Below are 27,976 nucleotides of genomic sequence, written 5' to 3' on the forward strand. Positions count from 1 at the left end.
CGGCGGCGGGCGTCCGGCTCTACAACCCTCAAAAGTACCGGGAGAGGAATGGAGAACCCGGCGTCCCGGGCTCCCAGGGGAGGGGAAGCACGCGGGGCGGGGCGGGGAACACCTCCAGCGAGTGCGTGCGGCGCGCGGGGTTGGGGGCGCGATCTCCGCTTCCCCGGGTGCCCCAGCCCAAGCGCACGCCCGCGCGCCCGCGCCCCCCTCCACAGGCGCGCGCGAGGCGCACTCCCCCTTCCCTCGGCGGCGCGGGGCGCGCGCCCGGCCCCCTCCGCGTCTCTCCGCTCTCCCGGCAGAAAGTTAGCAGCGGGGAAGGAACTCGGGGCTGCCACAGCGCGCGGCGGCGGCGGCAGAAGCTGGAGCGGGAGCCGCGGCGGAGCCGGGGAAGCGGGGGCGCTGCAGACGGAGCAGGTGCAGCCGGCGGGTCCGCGCGCCCCCCTCGGTCCCCTTGCCAGAGGCTGAGGGGGGTGGTGGGGGGCCCCCCGGACGCCGCGAGGAGAGCGGGGAGGGGGGGCCATGCGGCCGGGCTCCCCCCCGGCGCAGCGGGACAGCGGCCAGGGCCGGGGGCGCAGCGGCGTCGCTTCATGCAGCCGGGGCGGCTGGGCAGCGGCGGCGGCGGCGGCGGCGGCGGCGGTGGCGGGGGCGGCGGCTGAAACCATGTCCGGGCAGCGCCGGGGGCCGCCGCCGCCGCCGCCGCGAGCCGGGAGCCGCGATGGCCCCGTGGCCCGCACCTCCTCCGCCTCCGCCTCCGCCTCCGTCTCTCGCCGCGCCGCTGCCACCCGGCGTCTCGGCTAAGGGCCCGCCGGCGCGCAAGCTGCTTTTCATGTGCACGTTGTCCCTGTCCGTCACCTACCTGTGCTACAGCCTCCTGGGCGGCTCGGGCTCCCTGCAATTCCCCCTGGCGCTGCAGGAGCCGCCGGGCGCCGCCGAGCCCCCGCCACCCTCGCTACCGCCTCCCCCCGTGCGCCTCGGCGCCCCCTCGCAGCCGCCCGCGCCGCCGCCGCCGCCGCCGGACAACGCGAGCCGTGGGGAGCCGCCCGAGCCCCCCAGGCAGCCCGCCGCCCCCGGGGCCGACGGCTGGGGGCTGGCGAGCGGCAGCGGGGGCGCCCGGGACGCCTGGCTCCGGACCCCGCTGACCCCCGGCGAGATGGTCACGGCGCAGAGCGCGCTGCTGGAGAGGGAAGCGCCGGAGTCCAGCACCACGGACGAGGAGCTCGCAGGCCGGAGGGCGGCCAACGGGAGCGGCAACGCCGTCAGCACCCCCGACTACGGCGAGAAGAAGCTGCCCCAGGCGCTGATCATCGGGGTCAAGAAAGGAGGGACCCGCGCGCTGCTGGAGGCAATCCGAGTGCACCCGGACGTGCGGGCGGTGGGCGTAGAGCCGCACTTCTTCGACAGGAACTACGAGAAGGGGCTGGAGTGGTACAGGTAGGACCCCGGGCTCCGCGGATGGGATGGGCGCGTGGGGACAGACCCACGCGGGAAACAGCCGCTCCCCCTGCCCTTGGGGGTCTGGGCTGCGTTCCGAGAGCCGTGAGCCCCGGAGGGTTCTGCGCACCCTGGGGTGAACGGCGGGCAGGGCTGGATGCTCACCAGGGATCACTTTATTCCAGGGCGAGGAGAGAGGGGTCCCCCTGCTCTGCCTGCCTCAGACTCCTCGTCCAGGGAGCTCTTTTCGGCATCTGCCTGGTTCCGAGTCTGGGGATCCCCAGCCTTCGTGTCCGCGGGGTGTTTCCTAACCCAGTCTCTTGCGGGGCGGTGCGCTTCTGTGTTGGGGACGCCGAGGAATGGAGCTGGACAAGCTGGATTGACTAAAGGGCTTTGGGATTTCCTGGAATCTCTCAAGATCGCCCTCAAACGCATTTGCGTGGCTGGAATCCAACTTCAGTGTTTTCAGTTTAGAGCAGAATGAACCGGGAACAGTTAAAAAGATGATGCTGGCGAGTTTGGGCTTTCTCGTAAAGACTCAGGATGCCCCCCACCTCCAGAACTTTCCGTCCCTCTTGGGCTGCTTGAACCCCGGGTTAATTTTGCATCAGGACTATCTGTGTCTACATGACAGCTGATGCCCTAGGAGTTTTCATGCCCTGCATCTGTGCCCTTTCTAACCGGTGCCTCACTGCAACAGATTGGAGCTTGTGTCTAGTGAGTTGTTTGTTCATCTCCCTCCTTTTCCACCGTCTGCCAGCAGCGAGGGAAGGGAGAAGTAGTAAGTTAAGTGCAGGTAAAATAAATTAATCGACCAGCGTTCTCCCTTGCCCTTCCCTGTTTCCTCTTTTTTTGTTTTTAATCACTCTGGAAAACAGATCTGGATGGCTGGCTGCATCTTGGCTGCATCTCAGTAATTAATTGCAATTGTCAACCAGAAACACAGGCTTTGTCAGCTAAAGTGATGTTATCATCTTAACAGAGCCAATAGGTAAAATAACGATTGTTTCCTGACAGGTCGCCTTCTTGTAGAAGAGATGTGCTTTTTAAGTTTAAATTACAGGCTGGGGAAGTTTGAGAAATAACTTAACTTTGGAAATATATAATAAATGTGTGTATTGTGATTGATTTCTTCGCCTTTTAAAAATATGCCTTATGCTTTCAAAGCTTGAGAGAAGTACACTTAGGCATAAACATTCCAGCACATTAAACTGAAACAGCAAATGTGTCTGTTCATGTCTTGTCTGTTTCAACAGAGAGAACTAATTGCAATGTTTTAGGAGGCTTCAAACAGTCCCTTTCTATCAAAACATAAAACAGCAAATGCCTAATTTAACTGGAAAATCAGTATTTATAACATCACAAGCCATGGCTTCCAGTTTGCAATTATAATTAAAAAGGTGTTAGGATGATTAATGCAACAACAGCAAAATTAAAAAAAAATGGGGTATGATGTCTGGGAAGGTTTCAGTTGTTAAATTGTTGGTTGTAGGAATGTTCAGGTTTCTGCTGTGGGGTAAAGGTGGCTCTAAGGGGGTAACCATGGCTTTTTCCCATTCTAATTTTAAAGCTGTATATCTTGTGAGAAGTGTCAAATGCCCTTTGGGGGAGAGGGAGGAATAAAGATCAAATCTTTCCAACATGTGTTTCAGTTGCTCTGTGACAGCTGGAAATGGAGAAGGAGGTGTTTTATTCAGATGACTTAAAATAAAGTTGATGAACGGTGTAATGTGGACTGCATGTCAGGAGGTCCCATTGTAGGGTCGGGAGCATTCTCTGAATGAAAAGATAGATGATACTGACAGATGCTACATTCTTTTACACTGCAGCTGGGAAAAGGAGGTGTGTAAATTGCCTTGCTCACAGGATATGGCTGTTGAAGATCTTATTCCAACATGTGGTACCCTCAGCCATCTCGGGTGGTATTTGGGACTCGGCATCTCATAGGACTAAGATGCAAATGGAAGTAGGTTCACTCGATCCTCACTTAAGAGGACCATGTGATATCTCTGTATCTTCCATCTGCTGCCCCAGCATCACACCCAGGGTAAGTCCTTATTACAGTTAGTGATGCTGATTGCAGTTACTGCAGGAGACTCTATCTAACGTCGAGCAGTCATTTTCCACCCAAATCTGGATGTTGAGAAGACTCCCAGAAACCTTCCAGATCCTAGATAGCTCTCCAGCCTTAACAGATTCAGCCTTGCTTTGAGGGCATTTTAGGGATTTCTGTTGACTCCATCTCTTTAGCTCCCCTCTCTCTTCATGGGCTTCCCAGGTGGCTCAGTGGTAAAGAATCCGCCTGGCAATGTGGGAGATATGGGTTCAGTCCCTGAGTTGGGACGATCTCTTGGAGGAGGAAATGGCAACTCCCTCCAGTATTCTTGCTTGCAAAATTCCAGGGACAGTGGAGCCAGGAAGGCTACAGTCCATGGGGTTGCAAAGAGTTGGGCACAACTGAGCACACACTCACTGTCTCCCTCCCTCCCATGTAGGAAGAGGGGATGGCATCCTCACCATACGGTAGAAGGAAGCAGTGGCATTGATTCAAACCAGTAACAGAAACCCTTCTTCCTGGTTCCCTGGTTCCAGTCTTTTAAATGGTGGCATCTCTACTTAAATGGCTATAGTACCTCCCCCTTAAATGATTATAGTATGGTATGTATTTTATCTGAAATCTTACTCAACTGTGTGCCTGAATGGAGATTCACAGGTTAATTAAAGGTTTTGATCCCCTTTTCCCATTATTTGTTTTCCTTTTCTTTTCAACTTGCTTCCCAATAGCCTACTGATTCTGCGAGTGATTCTGGTGGCTGTGATGTCAGCGAGAGGGAGAGCAAGAAGAAACTGGGGCTGCTCTCAGCAGAGCTGGCAAGAGTTTCGTCGCATTTAACTAAGCAGCCCGGGTTTTATTTCCTCCGTGTCACTCCGGTTATGTCTAAATCCGGGTTTTGCTTTCGCCTATGCTGTGGATCTGCTCTGATTTAAAAACACGTTTGAGATTAGAACGTGTGCATCAGATTTGCAGGGCAAGATAGGCTGATGGATTAGGATGTGTGTTAAAGCTACGGAACAGCAAGCCTCACTTGGTGGATTGACACAGGCCAGTGATTAATAAATGGGGGTAGATCAACCCCCGTGCCCCTCCCCAAAGTAAAAGGACAAAGCTACAATATGCTTTTCAATAGGAGCTGATACACACTGTCTAGGCACACCTCACAGTCCTCTAAGGGGAGGGGCCTTGTGGCAAGCCAAGTGGCTGCCATGGCAGAACTCGTCAGTGTGACGGAGATGCCATGAGCCGTGGTCTACCCTGTAGATCACAGACTGTCCAGTGACCTCGACTTTGTGGCTTTGGAAGCCTCTCAGCTGTAGGGCAATGGGAAGTGACCCTCCATGGGGTCAAGATGTCTTCACTGCCAGCAGTTATGACACACATCCTGTTGGCTGGAGGGAAATAGCCCGGGGAAGCGGGTTCAGTAGTTTTGTTTGTGCTACCGAGAGGAGTGTAGTCCACATCATTCAGATGAAGTGTCTAGAGAGAGAAGGAAGGAGGGCCGTGTAAGGCACTGGCGTGTATTGAACATGTGTCATCATGGCAATTCACGCTTTATAGACGTGTAATCACATCTAGGCGGCATGATGAAGCTGTGAGCAAAAGAGCAGCCTTTCTGCTTTACATTTGGCCCTCAGAGGGGAATACAGTTTGCTCAAGGTTGCTTAGCCATTCAGGGGTTGAGCTGAGGTTTGAAGCCGCGGTTGTCTAAAGGCTGGTAGATAGAGTGCTAACAAAATCTTTTCCTTCCTTCCTTCTTTCATTTAATGATACTTACAATGATACATTTAATGATACAGACATTTAATGATACTTACCCTGTTTCCAATACTGTTTTAGGTGTTGGGGATACAAGGGTGAACAAGACTGATGAAGCACCTCGTCTCCTGGAACTGACATTTTAGTGGGGGTGGGAGTGGGGAAAGGGGAGACGGCGAACAAACAGGTCTTTTAACGTGGCTTACTCTTTTAATGTGGCTACTGGAAAATTTGAAATTACATGTGTGACTCCTGTTATATTTATTTCCATCGGGCAGTGCTCCTGTAGAGCAGGGCTGTTTAAACTTTAAATACACACAAATCACCTGGGGGTATTGTTAACATGCAGGTTCTGATTCTGTAGGTTAGGGAGTGACCTGAGAGTGTGAATTTCCAATTTCCAAAGTGATACTGATTCTGCTGATTTCTGGACCTCTCTTTGAGTAGCAGGGGCATAGAAAGTAATTCGTGTGTGTGTGTGTGTGTGTGTACGTGTTATCAGTGATGAGGGCAAACCTCTCTGGAGGTGGTATAAATATTGTTAATGAGTAAGATCCTCCCATGTGAAGACCTGAGTGGAGAGGTTGCCAAGCAGAGGGAACAGCAAGTGCAAAGGCCCTGAGGTAGAAACAAACCTCATGACTTCTCAAAGCATTCTTTTCAAAGCATTCTAAAGTGTTTGTAACTGAGCAAAACTGGGTTCAAAACTCAGCTTTGCAACTTACTAGTTAAATGATCTGGGTTGGATAACTGACTTAAATATCACTCAGCTTCAGTTTATCTGAGAGTAATTCCTTCCTTGCAGGGTTGTTGAGAGGAATAAGTGAAATAATAAAAGTGAATATATATTCTAAAAAAATGAATATCCCTTCACAGCTGCCATAACATTGACTGGAGGCTTTTATTGGGGATGTTTTTGGGAAAAGACTAATAATGATGGGCTTTGCAATCTATATCTACTTAACCTTTTAAACCAAGGGTCACTCATCAGATGCCTTCAGGGCTCAGGTGGGTAATACACTCCAGTGAAATAGACTAGGTGGGGAGAAACTGGGCCACAGACGCTCTGTCCAAAAGGGCAGCCGCTGTTCTGTTCCAGCCACGCCTTTTCCGTTTGCAAATGTGGCATCAGGGGAACCCTGTCTTCCACTTGGGAAGAGAAACTGGAAATCTGGGTTTTGATGTGAAGTGGCCTGGTTTTTAACTTTGGCAGCAGATTGAGATTTCTTAAAAGTGCCATGTGGGCCAGCACTGCGGGACAAGCAGAACACATCTGTGGGCTGGTTACAGCCAGCTGGCTACTGGTTAGTGACCTTTGGTTTAAACTCATTTCTGAAAGTAACTGGCATACCAGTACCCTCTGCAGTTGCCAGAATTGTGGCTTAAGTGCGCTCTTTCAATTTAGATATTTTCCCCCTTAACAATTTTGCAACAGCTTGAGGGAAGTCTCTCAGATATATTGTAACAACAACAACAAAGGAAGCTGGATATAAACAGGAGCATGGAGCAGAAAAAGACAATTACAAATAAATTTCCCTTTTGTTCCCAGCAAACATTTTCTTGAGGGCGGGAAAATTCTCAGTTGTTCACTGCTTAATCAGGAGTGCCTGTATTTGATCCATTTGATCAGTTGCACCAGTAAAATAGATTGTGGTCCTGTGAACAGAGTAAGACTTAAGAGTTGGAAAAATTGGGGTCTAGGTTTTTCTTTGCCACACACTAATTTTATTGGATGTCAGTTTTCTCAATAGCTTCTTCCTTTCTTCCCTCCTTCCTTCTCTGTTGTGTACATGATGCACGCATGCTCAGTTGTGTCTGACTCTTTGTGACCCCCATGGATTGTAGCCCACCAAGCCTGGGCTACAAGCCCACCAAGTAAAGAATTCCAGAGTAGGTTTCCGTTTCCTTCTCCAGAGGATCTTCCCAACCCAGGGATTGAACCCACCTCTCCTGTGTCTCCCACATTGGCAGGTGGATTCTTTACCACTGAGCCACCGGAGAAACCCACTCACATGATGAGACATTATAATCTCCATAAGGTCCATTCAGTCACTAACATATTTTGGTTCTAGAACAAACTTCTGTCTTGGACTCTTTGGAGGAAAGAAGCTAGTCGGCTAGAAGCAATGTGCTTTAGAATGTGTATTTGTATCTCTGAACCTGTCATACAGTATCCCCACTGTAAGACCTTGGATGAATTAATATCACCAAGCCTCAATTTCTTCATCTGCAGAGTGGGCTCAATAGTATTTCCTTCCAAGGGAATGATGTGAGAATGAAATTAAATGACATTTAAAGTGCCCTACACAGTTTGACATATTTTCCTTTCCCCTTCTTTTCTCTCTCTCTTCCATTTCCCTTCTTCTTTTTGCTTTTCTTCTTCATTTTCCTTCCATTCCTTCCTTTTATCCTTCCCATCAGTACAGAAGGCCCTAAAGAGATGGTGTAATGCATTTTTCATTTGAACATAGCCTTTTATTTCAAGATTATGTCCGAATGAGGGATTTCCAACCCTGAAGCATCTCTTAAGTAGCTCTCCAGAGAAAAATTGAAACCAGATTCCAGAATTTAGTCTGTTGTAACTTGAGCTGAAGGAGAAGAGTCTGATTTCAGGAGGCAAGTGAAGCCAAAATTCTCCCATAAAGGGGATGGGACAGGGAGCTGGTGAGGCTCTCTGGGTTGGCCCGCTGACATTTTTATAGCCTATGATAGAAATTGATGCCACTTGCCCCGATAGGTACAGAGGAATTTAGGATGCCAAGGCCATGCTTATCTTCAGTTTTTCAGCAGAGTTGAAAGCTTCTGAGAATGCAGGATGGTTCAGACAGACCCCGCAGAACTCCCTGTCTTGAGATTTGGCAGTTTTCACTAGGGAGTTCTCCAGCCATCACATGATTTATTTATTTTTATTTTTGTAAATCATGCCAGTCATTTTTACTTTTAAATTGAGTCAGGAGAGAAGCTGTGAGACTTCAGGTGAATGAGGGATTGCTAGGGCTGCACGGTAGAAAGTTTTAAAGGTTTTGGTTTGCATAATGGATGATATCTCTGGAACTGATGGAACCACCACCCTGTTAAAGTAATTTCTTGATTCTATTGGTTTCTGCGGTTTAACAAGCTCTTCTATAACTGTCTTGGGAATTTCAATCTGAAATTATAATTCACTGAGGGAGCCCTTCTGCCTATCTTGCCATTAATTAAAAGCAGGCGGTTGATTTTTAACACACGCTAGTTAGGATCGCTTTCCTTTAAAAAACTTTTTTACTTTCAACCTTTATTTAAGAATGTATAAAGCACATACGCAGGAAAACAAAGCAGCACATGCATTAGGCCTTATTTTTTTGGTTATAAGTGATAGAAATTGAGCTTAAACTATTGTAAATCAAGAAAGGCAATTATTGGTTTATTACTTAGAAAGTCTAAGGGGTGATGGCTTCAGGAAAAATTGAATCCAGTTCTCCATTTCTTTCTGGTCTTTTCCACGTTTGCTGTACCTTGCTTCATTCTCAGGTTGTCTCACTACACTTTAAGCAAGATGGTAAGCAGCAACCCTAGACAAGCATTTTTTGGTTTATCAATTCTTTTGGAAAACTTTTTTTCTTAAGGGCTTCTGTAAGAAATTGCTGGAGATGCTGTTGACCCATGTGCCCATTCCTAAAAAATCTGTGTGGTGCTCTCATCAGGCCCGGGGCATGTAGCCACCCCTTTGGCTTGGGGTGGTGATGGGAATAGGGAAGGAAGCTTATTCCCACTGCAACCATAGGGAAGAGTTTCCCCGTAAAGAATGAGATATTCAAGGGTTCTATTGATAAAAGAATTAGGGACCACTTAACACCACATATACAGTAAACATCTGAAGACCCACTCTGGGAAAGGTATATGATCTCTCCCATTGTTTTAAGTCGGAAAGAGGTACAAGTGGTTACTTTGAGGAGGTTGAGTGTACTTTTTAGTTCCATTATTTATTCATTAAACGTGTATTAAATGTCAGCAATGTGTCAGACATAAATCAGTCATAGCCAGTGATCTGAAAGAACTCAAGTGGGGAAATGGACCATTAAGTGATTACATTACAAGGTAAAGTCCTGACAAAGTGCCATTTATTCTAGGAATGGAAGGATGGTTTGATCTTGGGAAACCTAAAAAATTGTGTGGTTTATTCTTCATACTTTTCACTTAGAGAAAAATATTATTTATTTTGTGGATGCTAAAATGTCTGGTAGAGCTAAGCATTTATTCCTGATTTTTAGAACATTTGCTGATAAGATCAGATCATACCCAAAGCCAGCATCGTATTTAATGGTATAACACTAGAAATATCACCATTAAATCCAGAACAAGACCAGAATGCCCATTATCATCATTGCTATTTACCATTGCTCAGAAATAGATAGATAATTCAGTGAGGTGAAAAAGAATAAGAATGGAGAAGATAGAATTATCACCCGTTGCTAGTAGTTTCATCTCTTTTGGAAGGCCTAAGATAAGCAATCTTCACTCCCACGCGTAAAACTATTAGAAATAATAATGGAATTCTTTAAGGTGACTGGTAAAGAAATTACTATGCAAAATCTATAGTTTTCCTATATGCCCATGCCAAGCATTTTGAAAATATAATGAGAGAAAATATCCTATTTATAGAACCAAGCAAAGAGACAAAATAACCAGGGATAAATTTAGCAAAACTTGCAAAGGACTTGCAAGAACAAAATTTTAATACTTTCGTGAGGGGTGTCAGAGAAGGAAACAGTAACTAGAAGGAGCCCTCTTTCTCTGGGATAGCATTTCTTTCTTTTCCTTCCCTACCCACTTTTTATTGGCTATCTCTGCTACTACGTTTAGGTCAGGTGTGTTTCAGAGTGGTCTGAAGATATTGTTTCTATGAACATGGCCAAAATGTTGTACTTCAAAGACAAGATTCCCTTCCTTTCTACCTTTTATTTAACTGAGGGGAGGCTTGTAAGACAACTGCTACTGTCCAGGTTCATAAACAGTGTTAGAATTCCTCATACAGGGCTGGTACTGACTGCTTTATATCCCAGACTGAAGGGACTTTACTGGTGACTCAGTGGTAAAGAATCCACCTGCCAATGCAAGAGACATGGTTTCTTATGTTGAGGTTTGACAGAAGACAGCAAAATTCTGTAAAGCGATTTTCCTTCAATAAAAAATAAATAAGTTACAAAAAAAAAGAGAGAGAGAGAGAGACACGGTTTCATTCCCTAGACTGGGAACATCCCCTGGAGAAGGAAATGGCAACCCACTCCAGTATACTTGTCTGGGAAGTTCCATGGACAGAGGAGATTGGTGGGATTGCAAAAATCGGATACAACTTAGTGATTAAACAACAGCAAGAGTCATTCCTAGTGTAGATTAACTGTTGAATTGATGTAAATGAGTAAATTTAGGTGCATTCCTGTTGTTAGAAAGCAACACCAAAAAATGAATCACAGACAAGTGATGGTTATTTAATGAAACAAGGAGGTGATGATTTAAGATTTGGACCTGAAAGAATCATAGTAGCAACATGGTAAGAATCTCAGGGGTGGACACATATTGTGGGTGCCAGGCTCTGCCCCAAGCGGTGGTTTCAATCATTCCAAGAGCCTGGTGAGACAGGTACTGTGATCAGTCACGTTGTACAGGTCAGGAAACCAAGGCACAGAGAAGTCAAGGAACTTGGTCAAGATGTGGAGCTGGGATTCAGACCTAGGTGTCTGGCTCCAAACACACAGCATTTCTTTTCGTTTGTCCCCAAGCTGTTTTGCACTGGAAGGGCGGTCTTCCAGCTTCCTGGGAGTGAATAGTAAATGCCAGTATTTCTGCGCTCGAAGCTTTTGGTTTCCCATGTGTGCATGGCCTGCCTACTGGACAGGCTGACTGTGGGGGTTTGCCCCCAAAACAGACTGTGGAAGTGTCTCCTTTTCTCTTCTGGGACCAAGCTCATTCTCACTTCAGGGCATTTTATTTTATTTTTAAAATTTTAATAAATGTAGTTATTTTGACTGTGCTGAGTCTTTGATGCTTTGAGGACTGTTTTTCTTAAGCTGTGGCAGGCAGGGGCTCCTCTCTAGATGAGCGCATGCGCTTCTCATGGTGGTGGCATCTCTTGTTTTGGAGCACCGACTCTAGGGCCCACAGGCTTCAGGAGTTGAGGCTCGAGGGCTCTAGAGCACAGGCTCCGTAGTTGTGGTGCCTGGGCTTAGTTGCTCCATGACATGTGGGATCTTCACGGATCAGGGATCGAACCGTATCTTCCGCATTGGCAGGCAGATTCTTTACTACTGAGCCCCCAGGGAAGCTCCAGGACAATTTAATTCTCTCTTTCCTCTTCTGGGAATTCTCTGCCCCCCCCCCGCCCCCCTCCCCTACAATCCCACTACTACAGTGCAGGTATCTGGGTATCTGTCCTTCAGATCTTGGCTCACATTTCAGATTCCCCCAAAGACCTCTCCACACTACCTAATTTAAAGGCCTTTTTCCACTTCTGAGCTTGTTCCACCGTTTTATTTTCTTCAGAGGATGTATTGCTTTCCCAAATCATCCTAATGACTTCGCTCTCCCTCCCAGAAGATCAAGTGCATGGGAGCAGGGTCTTGTCCCACGTGATTTCGCCAGGGTTCTGAGCCAGAAGCAGTACTTGGCACAGGTAGGCACTTCATGATGGTGGCTTATTCATCACCAATGCTGAATGAGTGGCAGTTTATTGAATGAAAGGGGTACCTTCTCTGTGCCATTTTCTTACAAAACTCTAGGCTTCTGCAAAGAAATCACACACTCACACTCCTTGGGAACTCTGGCTAAGAATTGTTCTCAGTTCTTTCACGTACTATTTTTGCAAGACTATTTTGGGTACAAGAAAGAGAAACCCACTCAAACAAGCTGTGTGGGCTAGACAGTCTCCCCAAAAGGTCCTGCCGGCATACCACATTACCTGATTTATCCTTCACAGCAGCTTCATGAAGTAGGTACCGTCTTATCCCAGTGCTACAAAATCAAGAGAATGTGACTTCAGTAGGGCAGGTGACGGTCATGGGGTCACACCGCAGGCCTTCCCAAGCCAGGCCCCTTTCCATTGTTAACAAGTGGCCTTTGATTCCTGGCCTTTGTCACTATAGTTGCCAAAGTTTTAGGAGAGTCTGGATTATTCCTGATAGGCTGTTATGCTCCAAGAGTAGTTGGTATTATCTTTCTCTAAATGCATGATCAAAATGACATAATTGCCATTTAATCGAACAGTTAAGTGGAGGCTGTGTTCGATTTGTTACACATGATAGGTGTAAATCCACCCTTCTGCGTCCAGGCCTCAGCAAAGGGTTGGAGATTTGAAGCTGAGGACATGTGAGTCATTTCCTCAGTCTGAGTGCCTTTATCCTAGGGCCGCTTGCCTGTTTGGAGCTCTGTGATATTTAGGAAAGAAAGCTGAACCTAAAATCATAAAGGTTGCAGTCTGAGTGCTGTGTCTACCTTGCTTTGGGTGCCTAGAGAGTATTTGGCCTTTGAGCCTTTGTTTTCCCATCTCTAAAATGGGAACATCCGTTTCTAATAAGCCCCGAGTGATGTTGCAAGGGCAAAATCATGGTGATATGCTGGCATCTGCTTTGTCCCCATCCTGTAGTTGTTGTTAATCCACACACGTTTCCATGAACTCCCCCAGGTAATTGGTTTTCTGGAATGTTGCACTCCAGGGACTCCCTGAAATACAGGACAGGCACTCTTATCATAAAGTTAGATTAAGAAGTTTAATTTACAGAAACTGTTACATACCATGGATATCAAACATTGTGAGGGCAGACTGCATGAAGATCCAGAGAATTCCTGGAGAACCTCTGTCTGCATAATTCTTTTACCTGACTCATGACCACTGAGGCATCATTCTTTCACACTGAAAGAACATAAAAAGCCATAGAGCACATGTGCTTTTAAGGATTGCCCTGCAGTGGGTGAGCTTCAGGAGTGACCAGAAGATTCTCTCGTTTTGCTCCCAAATGGCTTGTCATCCCTTTTTCCTGTGTACCCTCTCTGCATTTACCAGGTGGGCATAGTAACGTCCCACCTTCTGGCTGCCTGACTAGCCTACTTTCTAAGCTGTGGAAGGCATGACAGCACATCCTCCCAATAGCTACATCCTGATCTCCAAAACCTGTGATCACGCTACATCACATGGCAAAGAAGAATTAAGGTTGCGTATGGAATTATGATTGCTCAACAGCTAACCTTGAGGGGGGAGATTATCCCGGATTATCTGGATGAGCCCCCATGTAATCACAGGAGTCCTTTCAGATGGAAGAGCGGGTAGGAGAGAGAGATTTAGAGGGATGTCAGCATGGGAGGGACTCAGCCCGCTGTTGCTGGCTTTGAAGATAGAAGGGGCCAGGAGCCAAGGAATTCAGGCCACTTCCAGAAGCTACAACAAAGACCAGGAAATGGATTCTTCCTTGGAAGGTGCAGAAGGAATACAGCCCTCTTGACACTTTGATTGTAGCCCACGGAGACCCATTTCAGACTTCTGACTTCCAGTGTGTGCCACCAATTAGTTTGGGGTCATTTGTTACGGCGGCAAAACACTCTTCCCAGAGCTCTCTAGAAGCCACCATCTTGTTCCTTTTCTTCCCTTTCCTTTTGCTCTTTTTCTGGAAAACACCACCTCTGGGGCTCTTGAGGTATCTTGCCAAACAGCAGCATAGACGTCACCATTGGCTGTTTGCAGATGATCACGGTACTAGTTGGGCTTCCCAGGTGGTGCAGTGGTAATGAATCTGCCTGCCGATGCAGGAGCCACAGGTTCTATCCCTGGGTTAGGAACATCCCCTGGAGAAGGAAATGGCAACTCACTCCAGTACTCTTGCCTGGAGAGTTCCGTGGACAGAGGAGCCTGGCAGGCTACAGTCCGAGGGGTCACAAATGCACTGTACTAGTTAGGGGAAAAACTGAACTGTTGCAACAAAGAGATCCCAACCTGTAGTGGCTTTACATAAGACAGATGATTTTTCTCTGAAATTCAGTATTCAAATAGAATATTCAATATTCAAATTGAAATGTCAATATTCAGAGTTTGTAGCAATCAATGCTGCCTGAGACCAGCCTCTCAGGAGGAACACAAGCTGAAAACTGTGAGTTCAGGTGTGTGGGCGTGTATGTTTGAGTAGCAGCACCCCCTGGGTACTCCAGTCTGGACTGCTGGGGTGACCGTGTTCAGGAAGACCAATCAGAGACTCAAGTTCCATTCTTTCCGTCTTGTTGCTCTGCCATCCCCTGGGGAGCTTGTTAGAAATGCAGAACCCCAGATTCCACCGCAAACTTTCTGAAGCAGAATTTACAATTTTTAGAAAGATTTATTTATCGGTTTTGGCCGTGCTGGGTCTTCGTTACTGCCTGCAGCCCTCTTTAGGTGCGGTGAGTAGCTGGCTGTTCTTTGTGTGGTGCTCAGGCTTCTCACTGCCGTGGCTTCTCTTTTTGCAGAGCCTGGGGCTCTGGGCACATGGGCTTCAGTGGTCGTAGTGCGTGGGTTCAGCAGTTGTGCTTCTTGGGCTCTAGAGCTGGATCTCAGTAGTTGTTTCGCCTGGGCTTAGTTCCTCCAAGACATGTGGGATCCTCCTGGATCAAGGATCAAACCCGTGTCCCTTGCATCGCAAGATAGATTCTTACTCACTGGACCATCAGAGAAGCCCCAGAATTTGCATTTTAAGAAGACACTTGGGGAATTATTTTGCACAAAGTTTGAAGAAGGTTGCTTTATAGTAAACCTCTTCAACTTTCAGCAGTGTGGACTTTTGGGATCAGGAAAGTCTTTGTGGTGGAGGGCTGTTCTATGCACTGTAAGATGTTTCGCAAACCCTCTGACTGCTGCCCTTCCCAGTTGCCAGTAGTTAACTCCTCACCTCCAACCCCCACCATCTGAACAGCCAAAAATACCTCCAAACATTGCCTGGTGTCCCTGGGGAGCAAAATTGCCTGTGGTTGACTGAGAACCCCTGTCTTAAAGGATTTTTCTCCTAGGTTCAGAGCTGATACTCTACCCCATTTCAGTTCAGTTCAGTTCAGTCGCTTAGTTGTGTCTGACTCTTTGCAACTCCATGAATCGCAGCACGCCAGGCCTCCCTGCCCATCACCAACTCCCGGAGTTTACTCAAACTCATGTGCATTGAGTCTGTGATGCCATCCAGCCATCTCATCCTCTGTCATCCCCTTTTCCTCCTGCTCCCAATCCCTCCCAGCATCAAGGTCTTTTCCAGTGAGTCAACTCTTTGCATCAGGTGGCCAAAGTATTAGAGTTTCAGCCTTAGCATCAGTCCTCCCAGGATTGATCTCCTTTAGGATGGACTGGTTGGACCTCCTTGCAGTCCAAGGAACTCTCAAGAGTCTTCTGCTTCCAGCAAATAGTCCGGCAAAGAGGGCAAAGTTCAGGAAGTAATTTCCTCTTTAAGCAAGTGGAGTAAATGACACTCACGACTTCTGCTCTTTCTCTTGGTGAGGGTTCCTCTACAGGACCACATTGAACTGCAGGGGATTCTAGGAACAATATGAATGTCTCTGTGTCCAGGAAGGAGGGGAGAATGAGTCTGGGGTCATCTGCTAAAGTATCTCTTAAAGTAAAACACAAGGATGTCATCATACTTGACCTCTTTTTATTATCTTCCATCCAGAAGGGAATCCAGTTGGAAGGATGAAATAAATTGAGTGGGCACAATGCTTTTTGCTGGGCTTCCTAGGTGGCGCTAGTGGTAAAAATCCGCCCCCTCTCCCCACCGCCCCGCACTGCCCCCTCCAATGCAGGAGACCTGGGTTTGATCCCTGGGTTGGGAGGATCCCCTGAAGGAGGAAATGGCAACCCACTCCAGGTTTCTTGCCTGGAGAATGCCATAGCAGAGGAGCCTGGCAGGCTGCAGTCCACAGAATTGCAGAGTCAGACACAACCGAAGCAACTTAGCACACACGCAATGCTTTTTGTGTGGAACATAGAACTATTTTAGGAGGTCACAGGATATTTTAGAAGGACGCATAAAATGTACCTGATTTTCTACTTCTGTTAAGAATTTGATATTTTCTAAACATCAGTCTTAAGTTTTTTTGGCCATAAAAATATACTTACTTATATTTTTTATATTAAAATAATAATTTTCTTCTGTATCCGTGAAGACTATGTCATTATGATAAATGTGTTTGACCAGATGAAGATATATGTACGTACACACATCTGTGTTTGTATACATAGGTAGCTGCCTACCTGTCTACTCATCTGTCAGTCTGCCTTGGTCCTACACACAGCTCTTGCCCAGTAGACTTCTAGCTTTGTTTCTGCTAACACTCTTTTTTATTTTTTAAATTAATTAATTAATTTTAATTGGAGGCTAATTACTTTACAGTATTGTGGTGGTTTTTGCCATATGTTGACATGAATCAGCCATGGGTGTACATATGTCCCCCTATCCCAAGCACCCCCCCCCACCCCTCCCCATCCCATCCCTCTGGGTTGTCCCAGTACACCGGCTTTGAGTGCCCTGCTTCATGCATCGAACTTGGACTGGTCATCTGTTTCACATGTGGTAATGTACACGTTTCAATGCTTTTCTCTCAAATACGCCTTCTTCCACAGAGTCTAAAAGGCTGTTCTTTATATCTGTGTCTCTTTTGCTGTCTTGCACATAGGGTCGTCATTACCATCTTTCTAAATTCCATATATATGTGTTAATATACTGTATTGGTGACACTCTTTTTTAAAATTAATTATTTATTTTTGGCTCATGGGCTTTTCGTTGCTGTGCACAGGCTTTCTATAGCTGTGGCGAGCAGGAGCTCCTCTCTAGTTGTGATGTGTGGGCTTATTATTGTGGTGGTTTCTTTTGTTGCAGAGCACGGCTCTGGGGTGTGTGGGCCTCAGTATTATGCCTTTTGGACTTATTTGACTCTCAGCATGTGGGATATTAGTTTCCCGACCAGGGATCGAACCTGTTTCCCCTGCATTGCAAAGTGGATTCTTAACCACTGGACCATGAGGCAAGTCCTTCTGCTAATGCCCTTGACCTCTGTAGTCTGCTCTTCACATTGACTAGGGTAAGTGATACTTTTAGGACATAAAGCAGACCACATCACTCTCCTACTTCACATTTTCCAGTGGCTTTTTATCAACCGAAAAGAAAATTCTAAGTCCTGATCATGATTTATAAAGCCCTAAAGAACCTGATCCCTGCCCACCTCTTTACCCACAGTCAAGAGCCTTCTTGTCTTTGCCTCTTTGCCTGAATCATACTGATTTCCTCGCTTTGTGTGTGCTGCAAGAAGCCACAGGTTGCCTGTCACGGAGCCTTTGCACTTGTTGCCTCCTCCACTTGTAATGCTTTTTCCTTAGATAACTGCACAGTTTGCATCTGCCCTTCATTCGGGCCTCTGCTCAACTATCTCTCCTCAATATGACCGTATCTTGAACTACCTGAACTTACCAGGGCTTCCCTGGTAGCTCGGCTGATAAAGAATCTGCAATGCAGGAGACCCTGGTTCAGTTCCTGGGTCAGGAAGATATCCTGGAGAAGGGGTAGGCTACCCACTCCAGTATTCTTGAGCTTCCCTGGTGGCTCAGCTGGTAAAGAATCCACCTGCAATGTGGGAGGCCTGGGTTCAGTCCCTGGGTTGGGAACACACCCTGGAGAAGGGAATGGCTACCCACTCCACTCTTCAGGCCTGGAAAATTCCATAGTCCATGGGGTCGCAAAGAGTCAGACATGACTGAGCGAATTTCACATTCACTTTTCACCTGGACTGACTTTGTGCATTCCTAGTGGTAAGAGCTCCAGTCATTGGAAAGTGCTGATAAAACAGTGTCATCATTAATATTTTCTTAATTCCATAGTTATTCTGATCCTGCCCAGATTTCTGTTTTCTTGTTGTTGTTTAGTTGCTAAGTTGTGTCTGACTCTACACGACCTCATGAATTGCAGTATACCAGGCTTCCCTGTCCTTCTCTATCTCCTGGGGTTTGCTCAAACTCATATCCTTTGAATCTGGTTTCTTAATTTCCTGGTTTTTAATTTCACTATCCTGGAGGGAAGATCTCGTTCTGATCAAAATGAGCATGACCAAAAAAAAAAAAAAAAAAAAAGGACCAGGACAATGCTAGGGTGTATTTAAAAGATGTTTGCGGAACTGTCAGCTATTCCTGCTATTTAAGTACCCCGCCACTAGGTGGTGGTCATGTGACACAGACTGATCTCAAAGCAAGGCTTTTCCTGAGTTAAAAGATGTTTGAGGGACTTGAGGTTGCTTCCAGTGTGGGCTAACCCCACGTATTTTGCCCCTGCAAAATAAGAGCCTTTATAAAAGGCTCACATTCAGTAAACAATAAACAGGCAAGACAGATGTTTAGAGAATGTTTAAAACAAACAAACTCAAACACAGTTGGCTATCTTTTTTCTCTACCCCTTCTTAGCCAATTTTTAAGATTTGTTTTTGGATACAGAGAGTATATTGCCAGGTGGCATTTTTCTTTCCTTATTAGCGATGAATATCTGAATATGGACAAACAAAATGAACATACCATGTTTCCATAAATATTTAAGACATTTAATGTTAGAAATTATTATAATAATGTATATGCCAGGTATTAAATAGATTACTACCCATTTAGACTCTGAAAATTGCATGGTGATCTCAGCCAACAAAAACCCCGTAACCTTACCCAGAACCACTGAGTTTCTTATTTAGAATAAAATATGAATTTTTTTCGGTACTCATTGGTTCTCATTCATGTATGAATTGCTGTGTGAGAGTCTTCTTTTAGTTTACCTTCAACTCTTGACATTGATGCTCCTAGATTTTTGGGGATCATATCTGTTTCTAGTCTCTTTTCCTTTCTTCCACCAGGAGGAAGAAACTGTCCCCATCATAATATGTTAGAGCATGTTTAAAGAAAATCTTTCCCAGTGGTTAGAAGTGTAGCTGTGGAACTCTGTTGGTTAGGGTTCTCCTGGTTATAATATGCATATATTCCACATAATATCTGAATCAAGCATGAACCAACAAGGAATTTAATGGTTTATATGTTTGAGAAGTCCTGGGTGGGAATGGCCTCAAAAAGTGGAAGTGAAAGTGTTAGTAGCTTAGTTGTGTCCAATTCTTTGTGACCCCATGGACTGTATCCTGCCAGGCTTCTCTGTCCATGGAATTCTCCAGGCAAGAATACTGGAAAGTGAAAGTGAAAGTGAAAGCTGCTCAGTTGTGGCCCACTCTTTGCGACCCCATGGACTGTAGCCCACTAGGCTCCTCTGTCCATGGAATTCTTCAGGCCAGAATACTGGGGTAGCCGTTCCCTTCTCTAGGGGATCTTCCTGACCCAGGGATTGAACCTGCGTCTCCAGCATTGCAGGCAGATTCTTTATCATCTGAGCCACCAGGGAAGCCCAGGAATGGCCTAAGTCGGGCTTAAACAATGTCAGCAAATCTGTCACTTTTGAATTTAAAAAAGTTTCTTGGCTGTGCTGTGTGGCATGTGGGACCTTAGTCCCCTGACCAGGGATCAAACCTGTACTCCCTGCAGTGAAACCTCAGAGTCTTAACTGCTGGGGAAGTCCCAGCAGATGTCTCATTTTTGGATTCCACTGCCTCTGAGGTGGCTGGTTGCTTTCTGAAAATCTGTCCCCTTGTGCATGGCAGTGGGTGCCAGCCCAGGCTTCTTACCCCAAATGCAGTAGGAAAATGTGCCATCTTTGTCCCCAGAGTGTCTGCACATGCCTCATTCCCTCTTATGGGGTCGCACACAGACATCCTGCCACCAGCCCTTGTTGCCAGAGCGGGTGTGAGGCTTGAGATACATGCCTCTTTGGAGCAGAGGCGGGCTGCTTCTCCTGGGGGCACGGAGGATGAGATGTGGGCATTTTCCCAAAGCAGAACCAGGATTCGGTTATCAAGGAAAGGAAATGATGCTGGTGCCAAAACAACAGATGTCTGTTTCAAGATTCTTCTGTTCAGACATAATCTTTTGCTGAAGCACAACAGAATAAAACAGATACAGCAAGTGCTCTGCTGACTTGTGTGGGGTCGGGGGGTCTGGGTCCTCGTCTGTGTCTTTCCACCAAGGTGGGCACAGTGTGATTCCAAAGCTCCCTCTGCGGCTCACTGCTTGATTCCACTGCTCTTTTTAAAAATAACTTTTATTGGAATATAGTTGATTTGCAGTGTTTTGTTAGTTTCAGGTGTACAGCAAAGTGAAGCAGTTATACATACACATATGTCCACTTTATTTTAGATTTGTTTTCTGTATAGGCCATTACAGAGTATTGAGTAGAGTTCCCTAGGTTATCCAGGGGATCCGTATGAGTTATCTGTGTTATCTTCTTTAACATAGAAAGGAAGGAAGGGGAGAAGAGAGAGAGGGAGGGAAGGCAGGACAGGACACTTGTCGAGTGTTGGTGCCTATGATGTGTGACAGCCTGAAAAAAATATCTCAAGAACCTGCTCCTCAGAAATCACTAATTATTTATTTAGAATATTTTCTATTTCCATCATTTCCTTAGCAACCTCTAGCAGCTGCCTGGGAAAATTTAAAGGGATTGTATATCTTACAAGAAAATTCTTCAAATAGCAAGTGAAATCGTTTCATCACATGAAGCCTTCCTGCCCAGATTCCATTCAAGTCGAGAGGGAGAAATGATTTGGCATTTCATCAGCCTTCATGTAACAACTAGATAGCCCAGAATTTCTAGAACAACCCTGATTCTGTGTCATTTTCCCTCTTTACAGTTAAGGTAAAGCCGATGTTAGAGAATTAAGTGTGATTTAAGTTTTTATGCTTTTGAAAGACTTATGAAAATAAACCTACATTTTAGGGAAAAACTTTTTTGGGTCAAATCTAGGGTCGTGGTGTTTTGTTTAAAAATAGGTACCTTGTGTATTGCTTTTCGTTAGCACAAAGTGATGTTTCCCCCTAAGATCCCTCCTCTATCATCTGTGGGAATGGAAGTCTAGCTCTTTCCTTATTCACACCCCCCACTCAGCAAAGAAAGCCATGGAACACTTCCCTGTAAGGGTTTGCCTGCTGGTTCTTGCCTGGAGAATCCCATGGACAGAGGAGCCTGGCAGGCCACAGTCCATGGGGTTGCAAAGAGTCAGACACGACGGCGACCTACACACACTGCTGGAGGTAAAAGAGATGGATGAATTAGGAAAAGCCATAAATACATCCAGCCTCTGTGAGCCTTTCCACCTAACAGAGTGTATTTGAACTCTTATTTTCAGAGGGTCCAGGTTCTCAGCTCTGGAAGAGTCCGGATTCCTTGTGATTTGAGAGTCTGAAGACCTCTCCAAAATTCTTAGTTTGGAAAAAGGCAGAATTTCAAGACGAATAGATTAGCTGGGAGGCGAACCTTTGTGATTTCTCCTTTCTGGCAATTGTTCTTTTGCGTATTATGCATTCTTTAATAACAACTGTTAACTTCCTTGGAGTGCTTATAGGATTAAAGGAAAACCTCAGTGCCTGCAAGTCCCTTATTTAATCCTCACAGCAATCCCTGTCGAGCTGGGGCACCTGATATTAGGTGAACACTAAGGCACAGAGAGGTGAAGAACGATACCCTAAGATACACACGTCATTAGCAATGTGAGCAGGATGCCGGCAAAGGCATTTAGGGCGTGCTCTTTTGGCCAGAAGGCTGTGATACTGAGAGAGTGTTCCATCCGCAGTCCAGCTGTCTCTTATTCCTGTTGGCAGACAGAGTCGGAAGCCACTTCCGCTGTTGAATTCCGCATGCCTGCATCTTAGAGAACAGCTCCTGTTGTTGCATTTCAAGGCTGTTTGGGAAAATAAACCTGCATCTTCTGATACCGTGAAAGACTGTTGATAGTGTCTGCCTACTGGAGTTTGGTTAAAGGTCTCAGCACTTGGGATAACTTCAGAGAGAGGTATTGATTTTCCAGGCCCTCCTGTGAGCTGGCAGCTTCAGACACCCAGTGACTCAGCTACCCCTTCCCCAGGGCAGCAGAGGTATGAGATTTGCCCTGGGTTGTGTATTTTTTTAAAAAGAAAGGGAAGGGGGAAAAAGAATCCTTCGGCCTTGGCTATTTCAAAGCTTCGGGAGGGAGGGAAGGCATCTCTGCCTGCATTTTGCTTAGGGGTATTTCCCACCTGCCGCTCTGGTTACCGGATGTTTCTTCAGGGAGGGGCTGGAAGCAGAGGCTGTTTTGCTCAGGAGCATTGTGGTGATGTTCTTGTTCCTGATGAATAAAGTCTCCCCCTTTCCCCCCGGGTTCACAGCTGCCTTTGGGAAAGTGTTTTCATGAACAGTACTTAGGCTGGAATTTTAGTAATCACATCACCCCTTGTTATAAATCTCTGACATGAATACTCCTAGTCTTTATAAAAGTGCAAGGTGTGGAGTAAAAGACCTTCCTAATCCTTGCTCCTCCTTAAGCCCAGCTTTATTAAATATTTCTTTTTTAAAGGGAAATATTTTATTTCATATATTTATTTTCTGTTTTTAAATTTAGTGTTTAATTTGAGGAATATGCCTTTACGACGTTGTGATGGTTTCTGCTGTACAGCAACTTGAATCAGTTGTAATTGTGTGTGTATATATCCATCTCAAGCCTCCCCCAGCCCCCACCCTCCCGCTCCCACCCCTTCCTCTAGGTCTTCACAGAGCACCAGGCTGGGCTCCCTGTGTTGCATAGCAGCTTCCCACTAGTTATCTATTTTGCTCATGTTAGTATGTATGTGTCGATGCTGCTGTCTCGATTCCAGCTTTATGTCTTGTTCCACTGCCCACACCTCATGGACCACGCCTATGGAATTGCCTCTCCTCCTGCTGTTCCTGGAGCTTTGCCCTTCTTTGAAGTTGGCAGGGACATTCCAGTGCCATTGACTGAACGGGTGTTATTCCCACCAAGAACACTCTCTTCCCGAACAACAGACTGCATGACCGCCCTATGACCACCTGTTCTTATACCCATTTTACACATGAGAAAGCTAAGGTAGGGGAAGTGAAATAACTTGCCCAAGGTCACCCTGATCCAATCATGGGTTGGTCTGAATCCCAGGGTCTCACTATCAAATTCTATATTATGGTCATTGTTGCTCCCCGCACCCCACCAATTCATATGTTAAAACCCCAAGACCTCAGAATAGGACCCTGTTTGGAGATAGGGTCTTTTCAAGAGGTAATTAAGACAAATTGGGGTCATTAGGGTGAACCCTAATCCAATATGACTAATGTCCTTATAAGCAAAGGCAATCTGAGACACAGTAGGGTTTCACTTAAATTAATATTATTTTGGTAAAGTCAATTAGAAAGTCCTGAAAACATAAAAAACCTATCACCCAGAGATAACTGTGGCTAATAATTTAGTGTCTGTTTTTCATACATTTTACAGTACTTACAAAGTATATATGTCTCATTTTACTTCAAAAATGTTTTTTAAATATTATTTCCTCTTTTCACCTAAATGTATCATGAATGTTTTCCTGTGTCCAAAATCCACTTCGATAATAGTTATAGCAGTTTTACGAGCACAAAAGTAATATAGACAATGGGCCACCCCAAAGTTAGGGCCTGACCACACCCAAGTTACAGAAATATATTTCAGATAAGGAATGACACAAAAGAGGTTCTGCAGGATAACAGAGGCAATGGTAGCAATGACAAAAATGATAAGAAGGCAGTGTGGATATATTTTCGTAATGTGGGGGTGGCAGGGTCCTTTTAAATCAAGATTTAAAAAAGAAAATGACAACCCAGAATCCATAAAGGGGAAGATGGATGGATTTGCACATAGAAAATGTAATATTCATGTATGGAAAAAGAATCACTAACAGAGTGTATTAGTTTGCCAGGTCGGCCGTAGGAAAATGCCATACACTGAGGAGCTTAAACAACAGAAGTGGGTTTTCTCACGGTGCTGGAGCCTAGAAGTCCAAGATCAAGGTGTCGGCAGGGTTGGTTTCTTCTCAGGCCTCTCTCTCTGCCTTGTAGATGGTTGTCTTCTCTTCCCTGTGTTCTCACATGGTTTTCCCTCCGGTGTCTGTGTCCAGATTTCCTTTTCTTATAAGGACATTAGATATATTGGATTAGGACTCACCCTAATGACCCCATTTTGCTTTAATTATCTCTTGGAAGATGCTATCTCTGGGACTCCCCTGGTGGTCGATTGGTTAAGAATCTGCCTTGCAAGCAGGGGACTTGGCTTCTATCCCTGGTCAGGGAACCAAGATCCCATGTGCCTCAGGGCCTCTAAGCTGTCATGCCCTGCCTAAAGAGTCCATGTGCTAACTGAAGAGTCTGCTGCAGCAAAAGATCTTGCATGATACAGCTAAGACCCGATGCAACCAAATAAATGTTTTTTTTAAAAAAGAAAGACCTATTTCCAAATAGGGTCATATTCTGGAGTTTTAGGGGTTAGGATTTCAACACATGAATGTGGGCTGGGGGATGCAGTTCAATCCAGTGAAGTGAAGAGCCCGGAGGACACATCTGCAAACAGAGTCTACGGGCTTCCTCTCCCCTGTGAGCTGCTTGGGTATCCTGCCACTTCTGCTGTCCCTATTCTTCCTGAACTACTAGAACTCAGTGCCACCCCCACCTCCAGCCCATAGGCAGTCACATCTTTTCTTTAGATATGTGACTATTTTCAATCCCGTTGCATCAGGTCCTGAGACTCAGAAACCCCTCCCTGGGGACTTCGCATATCTCTGCTTGCATCCAGAAAGAGATGCAATTAACGTTTAACTCTTAGAGGCCAATCTTGGGAAAAAAAAAAAAAACACTTTATGATAAAAGTAACATGAACTGGTTTTTAGAAGAAAAAAAACACTAACACATAAATGAAAATAAAGCCAAAGACTTTTCCCCAGCGCTCACATCTTGCTTTCTGCAATGCCAGCTTCATTCCCGGGGGGGCATCATTGCTTACCGATGACTATGTTTACTTCTTTTTAAGTGATTCACACAGGACAGAGGAAGATGTGGAGACTGATATCGCCTGCTGACACTGACGACATGTCCTTGATACTGCTAGGATTGCCACACATCTGTAGTGAGTGAACAGATACCCCATGACAGCTCACCATCTTCTAGACTAAGTATTTCATCCTTACGGGACCCTGTGAGGTGGTCCTCTTATTATCCCATTTTTCAGATGAAATCCTCTGGCTTAGAGATCTTGAGTAACTTACAGAGCAAGGAAATGATTAAGCCAGACCTTTTGGCTTCATAGCGTGCATTTGCGCTAGCTATCTCACCGGATTGTGAACACCCTGTAGAGGTTGAGTTTGGTGTTTTGTAATCTTGACATTGTGTGTTCTCAGTAGGGTTATATGATCATATGTAATTAACCTCTCCACTCTTTGTGAACATCTCTGTCACTTCCACCCTTTGCTTTTATAAGCAAGGCTGTGGAGGATACCCTTCTGCTCTTGAATGTGTACATCTGTAGAGAAAATAGAAGGAGGTTGTACTTTTAAAATTTTGATTTGCTTTGATATATTTTGATAAGCTGTCAGGTAGCGATCTTATTTTTAAGTTCTTGGGAGAGACCTCCATGTCGTCCCCAAGTAATGTTACAGATTTAGTAAAAATCAGCTCCCTTTGTGCCCCAGGCGTCTTGATAAAAAGCTTTTAATAGTAAGGATGGTGATTCCATGTACCATTTCCATGAGATGAAAGAAAATAGGCAGTTTGCATATGGTTATCCTTGGATGATCTTATTTAGAGTTTAGTTTCCATTATCAAAATAATAATCAATGCTGCTTTCCCTTCTGCGTACAAGGGGGGGGGGAAGTAAATACTTCCTTTCTATCTTTGAACTTTGGCAGAATCATTTTTTTTTCCTCTCAGTCTTGAGGATTCACAGGGAGGGCAAAGATTCTTTATTTTAACTTTTCGCAAGCGAATTTAAGTGGAGGGACAGGATTGCTTTAGCTGTAAAGCAAGGTTAGATTTTTAAGGTGGTGGTTAGTGACAGGTGGCGGAGCCCTCAGTGTGTCAGGTAGGCAAAGCCACCGTCCTTCTGTTGGTGACCGGCCCTGGGCCGGTGTGGGGGGGAGTTCCGTGGGCAAAAGACTGCCCCAGAGCCCCCTGAGAAGTCCAGTTGGGCACCTGTTAGCATTGTGCATCACTCAGAGAGGAAATCTCAAGACAGGCATTATATGAATGACAACGGGATGAACCTCTGAAAGATGCTTCTGGGTAAGACCAGAACTGAATACTTCCACTGGAGTCCAGGGCCCAGAGATTTAGAAAGTTCACATAGTGGGATGGTGGTGGTGGTTTTCATTAAAATCCAACAAATGCATTTATGTGCCCATTACTGTGACCAGATGTGTTTCTGTGGAGGGTGCTTCCACAGTCATTCATCCACATCACCTTTTATGGAGGCACTCCTTGACATAAAATGCCCAATTTCTGTGTAAGAATTTTCCTTTCACTGTCTAGCTGTAAAAGAGACTGCTATTCATCTCTCAATTTTTGCTGGGCATGTGACAATCTGAAATAAAAACCGTGTTTCCTGGCCTTCCTTCTGCTTGATGTGGCTAACAAGGTTAAGTTCATGCCAGTGGGATTTGCGAGCAGATCCTGGGTATGACTTCAGAGGAAGGTCCTTACAAGGATGCTCTTTGCTGTGGATGAGAATGAGCATGTAAGAGTTGAGCAGAAATTTGGCCCCACATAGGGAGAGCATCATCTTGAGGATGAAGAACCAGGAGGACTGGAGGAGCCTGATGGAAACCTCTGGATAAGACAGAAATACCCTTCTGTATTGCTTCAGCCATGCTATATTGGGTTTTAATTGTTCTTGGATAAACTTCATAGTAACGGATACGTCTGCCTTCTGTGTTCCAGGCGTTGTTATATTAAGTGTTTTAGGGAGATCGTCTTATGAATCCTTATTGTTGTCCATATTTTACTGATGAGGAAATTGAAACTTAAAGAAACTCTAAGTGATATGTCTAAGGTGACACACCTTGTCTTTCTGTGGGCCTGGGATTTTAACTTGTTTGACTCCACTATCTCTCCTTTTAATCTACGTGCTTTCCAGAAATGGTTCCAGGCATTTCTCATTCTGTATCGATTGCCTCTCAGTGTGCCAGGTACTGTGCTTGGGGCTAGAGACACAAAGGTAAGTAAAAGCAGTCGATTCTTGGGCTTGTGGCACTTGTCTTCCAGTGGAGAAGAGAGGTATAATCAATCAAGGTAAATAAAATTAAAATGAGAAGGGACTTCCTGGTATTTCAGTGACTCCTAGTGAAGGGGGTCAGGGTTCGATTCCTGGTCAGGGAACTAGATACCACATGCTGCAACGCAAGTAAGAGTTTGCATTCCACAACTAAAAGTCCCACAGGCTGCAGTGAAGATTGAAGATCCTGTGTGCTGCAGCTAAGACTCAGCGCAGCCAAATAAATAAATATTCAAAAAAGTTAAAATTATGAGCAGGATGAGTACTATGAAAGAACAGTATCCAGTACTGTAAAAGACTATAACGAAGGGCGTGCAGTTTGAACATTTACTAAGAGCTGTAACCTATTAGAGGTTTGGAGAGTTGGTTTGAGACATCTATACACAGATATCAAAGTGGAGTTAGATGCATGTAGCTTGAGCTCAGAGGAGAGGGCAGGGCTAGGAGGTATAACTTTGCGAGTTATCAACATAAAGATGAAAGTTGAAAGCATGGTCAATGATGATTGTGCAAGCATATGGTGGCTAGAAAGGAAGGCTTAGAAATTTGGTGCAGAATAAATAAAGGCGAACTTGT

At 45.6% G+C, this 27,976-nt stretch overlaps 1 protein-coding gene across 1 annotated transcript in view; it reads left to right on the top strand.

Moving 5' to 3' along the window:
- The first annotated feature begins 715 nt into the window (after positions 1-715).
- The window catches only part of HS3ST4 (heparan sulfate-glucosamine 3-sulfotransferase 4), a 478,184-nt gene continuing 450,923 nt past the window's right edge, over positions 716-27,976 (top strand). The window contains exon 1 of the mRNA XM_040258188.1: positions 716-1,431. Coding sequence (XP_040114122.1) covers positions 716-1,431 — 716 coding nt within the window. The remainder of the gene's footprint in view (positions 1,432-27,976) is intronic.

Source organism: Oryx dammah, unplaced genomic scaffold, assembly GCF_014754425.2.
Source record: "Oryx dammah isolate SB20612 unplaced genomic scaffold, SCBI_Odam_1.1 HiC_scaffold_2, whole genome shotgun sequence".
Classification (NCBI taxonomy): Eukaryota; Metazoa; Chordata; class Mammalia; order Artiodactyla; family Bovidae; genus Oryx; species Oryx dammah.